The sequence below is a fragment of the Sinocyclocheilus anshuiensis genome, unplaced genomic scaffold (assembly GCF_001515605.1).
Source record: "Sinocyclocheilus anshuiensis isolate Anshui unplaced genomic scaffold, SAMN03320099.WGS_v1.1 scaffold63, whole genome shotgun sequence".
Classification (NCBI taxonomy): Eukaryota; Metazoa; Chordata; class Actinopteri; order Cypriniformes; family Cyprinidae; genus Sinocyclocheilus; species Sinocyclocheilus anshuiensis.
In genome coordinates, this window is record NW_015552625.1 from 5,946,651 (window position 1) to 5,953,112 (window position 6,462).

At 35.3% G+C, this 6,462-nt stretch overlaps 1 protein-coding gene across 1 annotated transcript; it reads left to right on the forward strand.

The window, feature by feature from the left end:
- Nucleotides 1-4,552: 4,552 nt before the first annotated feature.
- LOC107666376 (complement factor D-like) lies at nucleotides 4,553-6,010 on the forward strand. The gene is made up of 5 exons (XM_016457634.1): nucleotides 4,553-4,651; nucleotides 4,811-4,973; nucleotides 5,175-5,319; nucleotides 5,434-5,694; nucleotides 5,804-6,010. Exons 1-5 carry the CDS (start codon nucleotides 4,600-4,602, stop codon nucleotides 5,951-5,953), a joined length of 771 nt encoding a protein of 256 aa, XP_016313120.1. The 5' UTR covers nucleotides 4,553-4,599; the 3' UTR covers nucleotides 5,954-6,010.
- The last annotated feature ends 452 nt before the right edge of the window (nucleotides 6,011-6,462 follow it).

Consider the following 6,462-nt stretch of genomic DNA (forward strand, 5'->3'; position numbering starts at 1 on the left):
TGTTTTCATTGTTATACTGTAGGGGGCGCTAGTACACATCTTCTGTACAGAATTTCCAAAAAACACAAGTGAAGAAACCGAAACAACAGATGCTTCCACATGTATTCTAACGCGATCATCAGACATAAAACGGTATCAAAACTATGTAACATTATGGAATAAAATGTCAACCAATGAAGAAGTAATAATAACTGTCAAGCTTTGGGGTGTTTATCTGGGACTCTATCTACGTTTTGATTATCATTCTGAATCCAATTCATAGTCTTAAACCAATCCCTACCCCTACACCTAACCCTACGCATAATTTATTCCTAAAATCAGTGGGAAATTATATCTGATTAACAAGGGTGTAGAAGCACCTAACCCTTATTGTAAGCCTAAAACAGATATTTCCTGAAAAGTTATATCTCAATTCTGATTGGTTGATTGGAATGTTGTTCCAGGATCAACAAGGATGTTGATCCAGGAACATGTTGTACTTGGTCAAATCACTCTCACCATGTTCAAACTGGTCTTGCTTCTTCGTGGTCTCTTTGTTTTCCTTTATCTGTGTTCTGTATTCCTGTTAGTGAGTAGCCTATCCTGTGTAACCCCACTTGTTTACATGACAAACAAACATTTTCGCACCCTCCAAACTTATGAAAACTGCTCCATGTTCATGTATAATGCTCTCTCTAGTGTCCCATACATGGACTGCATGCTGTGAATGTGCAAAATGCCCAGGTGAAAAAAGTGCACTAAAATACACTTTATTTCATTACATTTTGTACACTTCCATATAATGTACTTAAAATGCTCTATTTTTACGCTCTAGTTTTGTACTTAATATACTAAAAAATATTATCATACATAGAAAATAGACTTTAAATATTTTAAAATATAAGAATAGCCTAATATATAATACATATATACAAAATGTATTTATAATGTACAATTGCCCACATATTTTTATACATTAAATAATTCATTTAAAATGTATTGTAACTGTTAATATTCCCTGGGGTTTAACACTATCTTGTGGTGTGGGTTAATACATTTCTACTGTATTTGTCATCAAAATCCATTAAAAGAGAACTAGTGATATATGAAAATCCACTAACATTTCATGTAAAGCACATATGCATTGTTGCACACTTTTAATTAAAGCACTTATAAAACACTTCTGTATATTTGGTTTACTTTATCTGACTACACTTAAAATCAGTTTAAGTGTTAGTGCTAATTAGTGCATTTGGGAAAACGTACGACAGTACATTAGTTACAGTAATATATTTTTAATAAAATCAATTTAATTTAAACTTACGATTACTATGTAAAACTTCAAACTATTGAACTATTTTTTAAAGCATTCAAAGCACACTTTTAAGAAAAACACTAATAAAACTCCTGTATATTTTTGCGGTAGTATGCTGTATTTCAATGCACTAAAAATCAGTTTAACTATTAATGTACTTGGTATACTTTTTCAAGTGCACTGAAGTACTACTTTAGTACAAATATTTTAATTAGTATATTAATAGTGTATAACTTTTACCATTTTATTTAGCACAAAAAATACAAATGTAAATTTATTTGCTTTAAGTAATTTTTAGTGCATTCAAGTATACTGTATTTAGACCTGGGTGGTTGACAGGTAGAAAGCGCCTCAAAAGCATTCTAATGGGCTAAACAAAGAACCACTCTTTATTTTATTAATATCAATTTTGAAAACAGTTGTGCTGCCCAATATTATTGTGGAAACCGTGATATTTTTCAGCATTCTTTGAATAGAAGTATTAATTGATTATTAATTAATTGATGAATAAAAGTACTAATTTCTTTTTTTTTAATAAATCTTACCCTTAAAACTTTTGAATGTTAGTGTATCATGGTTTCCACAAATACATTAAGCAGCATAACCAGAGGCACGTGCCCCCTCAGATTTTTGAGCCAAGTGGATTTTGAATGCAGCTTCCAAAAGACAAAAAAAATAGCCGAATAATATTTTCTGTATTTGATACAATTACACCAGCATGATTAAATGATTCAGCGCGTCATATCATCCGCTGCTAAATTCAAATCTGCGTTTGCTGGCTGGCTGGCGCAGAGACAGACGCGTTTTTACAGCACTGCGCATTATAACCAATCACACACGATGCTGTTGAGCTTATGAATGCAATGGCCAATCAGAGGCGTTCAGATTAGCCATCGCTACAATGCGGTATTTTCTTCACTCGCTCGCTAGTACTTTCTGGCGAATTCTCTCGTTAGAAACAACAAACTGCAGATGTGTACACGTATTAACATGTAAGTAATTAATTTCACAGTGTAAACAGCTTCAGTGATTTTAATGGGAGTTTTTGAGAGTGCTTGAACTCTAGACTGTCAGTGAAAATGTTCTTTGCTCTCTTTCTGTACAATGAAAGTGTTATGATAAGTAACTTACAATGTTTTTATTCACATTAAATATAAAGTCAGTCGTATTAAAAATACGTTATGGCATGACACCCATATCTGTTACTTAAGTAGGCCTAACCAGACATGTTTTTATGTATAGTTAATAGACTACATTATTAGGCTACTTTGACCATCGCCCATCAACTAACAATCTATAAAGGCGAGAATCGAGATATTTCATGATATAGTTAATGCGTTTGGAAATGTTTCGAATAAAAAGGAAAAAAATTAACTGGAGGGGAATTGCAGGTTGGGTAAGGAGTCAGGTGAGTCAGAGACTTCAGGATAGTGCAACAATGTTCTTTAAAAACAAGTGATTAATAGGTGAGCAGCAATGCAAGATGGCAGGTGAGTATCTTGAATGGATCAGGAACTTGATAGTAGACTGAGTGGTAGAAATGTCCTATTCCTCTCACGGAAGAATCCACTGAGCTGACGGGAAGAAGGCTATGAAGACTGCAAACTTGCATAAAGTCCAGGTAGGTGATCTGAGATGAGAACAAAGGGCTAGTCCAACTTGTCATCGACGAGACCAGACTGCATCCGAAAACTGAAAAATACTGCCTTCGGAGGATGCATTCCAAGGTAGGAAGGCATCAAGGCACGTCCGAATTCAATGTTAGCTTCAGTTCCTGTCTCCTGAGATGCCTTCATCTGGCCGATTTTTGAAGGCAGCATAGATGTATCCTTCGCTGCCTTTGATATCCCACAATCCTGTGCATTCCATTCTGTGACAGTTAAGCTAAAAAAATAAAGATGGCATCTGAAAGTTGCGGTCGGTGGTCAGTTTGTGTGTAAATATATGTTTTTTATCAACGTTTTCCACTTTTGATGTCATTTCTAGCCAGAAATTAATATTGCAGTAATGAAATATTCACTTAGTTATCACCAAAGCTCTCTATATTTTGCTGTAGATCATCTGATCTGTCCGAAATCAGTTTCATGAAGTACCTTCATGCAAAAACGCTGCCTGCAAAGTCATTGCCTCATACGGCAGCGAGGCAGCAAGTCAGCTCCACTGATGAAGCTAATGGCAGACAGGTGCAGTGATTGTGGACTGTGAGCAGGTGTGAGCCAGGGAGGATTCTAGGAAATGTAGTGTGCTGAGGTGACTGGTCTTGTGACAGGCATGATGACAGAAGCTGGTGAACTTGTGACAATTAGTAAATAAGAATGATTTCTTAAGAATCATGTGACAATGAAGACTGGATTAATGATGCTAAAAATTCAGCTTTGCCATTACATGAATGGTTTGTTTTTAAATATGTTTAAACATTTTATTTAAATTGTAATATTTCACAATATTGATGTTATTTTACTGTATTTTAATTGAATAAATGGATAATGAACATAAAAGACATCTTTCAAAAACATTCACAAAATAATTAAAAAAATAAATTTAAAAAATAAATTCTGTTGTGGTGTGGTATGTGTGGTATGCTTAATTACATTGACATGGTTGCAGTATTCACTCTTAAAAATAAAGGTACTTTATTGGCATCTAGTTCCTTGAAAAACTTCTAATACCCATGGAATCTTTCAAATGGTTCTTTATACTGAAAAATTATTCTTCAGATTATTAAAATGTTCTTCACACTAAGAAAAAAATAGTTCTGTTCACTGAAAGTTTCTTCTATAGAAATAGCACATGTGAAATTTGAAGCTGGAAGCTCAAGAGTCAGTGACCATGAAGGTTCCAGGAAACTTTGTGCATTATTTTGACTAGTACCACCAAGTACATTTCACTGATCTGGGGGGGGACATGTAGAAGAGGGTTGAGAAATGAGGGTACTGCTCACTTCTGATTGATACGGGCAGTGCATGTGTGGGTGATCCAAATACATGTGAAACTCATTATTCCCAATTTTCTTTCATTTTCACTCTTTACAAACATTTATTGTCGTGCCTTTACACGATTATGGGAAAGGAAACATTTAGAGGAAAGGAAAAGTGAAACAGATATAGAGATGTAAAGGAAAAATAAGAAGGAGAGGAAGCTTTATGGCATATTCCTGTTTTCTATCTTGTGGTGTGGGGTTGGGAAAAGAATGCAAGGAGAACAACACCCACACACACCTTCTGTCTCTCTCTCCTGTTTGGGCATTATATAAAGCTCAGCCCTGGTCTTCAGTCTCAGAATTATACAGACAAAGATCGTTCACTATGAATAGACTTATATTTGCCACTTTGCTGCTTTATGCAGCATCTCAGACTGGTGAGTAATATTCATTATCAATACTTGAATCTGTTTATGCTACACTACAATATGCATTTCTGTTGAGCATTTCTACATTTAAACACTGAACAGTTATATTTTGTCTGATTAATGAGGTTATTATTCTCACGTTATTACACATTATTGTGTAATGTGCAGGTGAATGCATCACAGGAGGAAAAGAGGCCATTGCACACTCTCCTCCATACATGGCTTCACTTCAGTGGAATGGAAAATATGAGTGCGGTGGTTTTCTAATCTCCAGTCAGTGGGTCATGAGTGCAAAAAAGGTTTCAAAATGTGCCATTGAGGTACCTTTAAGGCACAAATATGCACCCTTTAGTGAATAAGGTACACAAGTGTTCCTTTTTAAAAAGGTACAGTACAGCCCCAGGAACAGCTTTTGTACCTTTTTTTCTGAGAGTGTAGATTAGTTGTGGTTTGTTTTAAGCATTTGTTTCAGAAAAACTGTATTATATATTTTTTTATCTATGCAGAATTATAAATGTCCTGTGTGTTGCAGGAGGACATCCGGTGTTAAAGTTGTGTTGGGTGCTCACTCACTGTCTAATGCCGAGGACACTAAACAAACCTTTGAAGCCACTGCAGTCTACAACCATCCTGATTTCAGTATAAGCAACTATGACAATGATATTGCCCTGCTCAAGGTATACACTGTGATCCAATCATGTAGCTGAAAATCACTGAAATCTCTGCATGTGTATATAAATGAGAACATACATATATTCATAGAATATACTGTACGCTGTTGTTTTTGACAGCTGGATAAGCCAATCACTGAGAGCGATGCAGTGAATCCAGTGACATTCCAGCGTGAAAGTTCGTCTGACCCCGAGGAGTCTGATGTTGTGGAAACGGCTGGGTGGGGCTTCTTGAACAACCTGGGAGAACGACCAGACAAACTGCAAGAGCTCAGTATCAAAGTCAAGCAACAATGGCTCTGTGGTCGCGGTGACCACTATGGAACAAAGTTCACGAGCAACATGCTCTGTGCTGCAGAAAGACTAAAGGACACCTGTGATGTAAGTTCATTGCAATGATTCATAAAGCACTTTGAAATGAACATGACCACTGAAAAGACAACGTCTAATACATGACCTCTCTCATTTCTGCTGTCTTTTGGTCTAATAGGGTGACTCCGGAGGTCCTCTCTTATTCAAGGGCATTGCTGTGGGAATAACCTCTAATGGAGGAAATAAATGTGGCTCCAGCAAAAAGCCTGGACTCTACACGATCATCTCCCACTACACGGGGTGGATTGACAGTACAATGACCCAGTAAAAGAAAAAGAAAAAACAGTTAATCCTAGAAAGCTTTTTCAAGCTGCAGAATCCTTTGCGTACCATTTTTCTTTTTCATTTACATTTACATTTACATTTAGTCATTTAGCAGATGCTTTTATCATTGGCAATGTACATGTATTGCTATTTTCTACATTAATAAAAACTTTTCTACATATACCTAAATCTACTCACCGTTGTTTTGCCTTTATTTATTTGTTCATTTTCAAAAAATTACATTTTTACTAAAATATGCATCAACACCACTATTAAATGATTCATTGTGAGGAGACACAATAGCATATGATAGACATTAGACAATAGACAATAGAAATAGACAACCCAATGAAGTCAAGTTCATTCTTCCAGGCCAAATATAACATTTTATGCACACACATTATATGCTTACATATAATATTTATTATATTATATCATATTATATTATATTATATTATTATTTATATTATATTACATTATATTAGCACAATAAAACAACTGAAGTTGACCAAA

Excerpts from the sequence above, each read along its gene's own strand:
- LOC107666376 (XM_016457634.1), top strand. The coding sequence starts at position 4,600 with ATGAATAGACTTATATTTGCCACTTTGCTGCTTTATGCAGCATCTCAG. Across the intron at positions 5,320-5,433 it reads ATGATATTGCCCTGCTCAAG|CTGGATAAGCCAATCACTGA; the intron begins GTATACACTGTG and ends TGTTTTTGACAG. Across the intron at positions 5,695-5,803 it reads GACTAAAGGACACCTGTGAT|GGTGACTCCGGAGGTCCTCT; the intron begins GTAAGTTCATTG and ends TTGGTCTAATAG.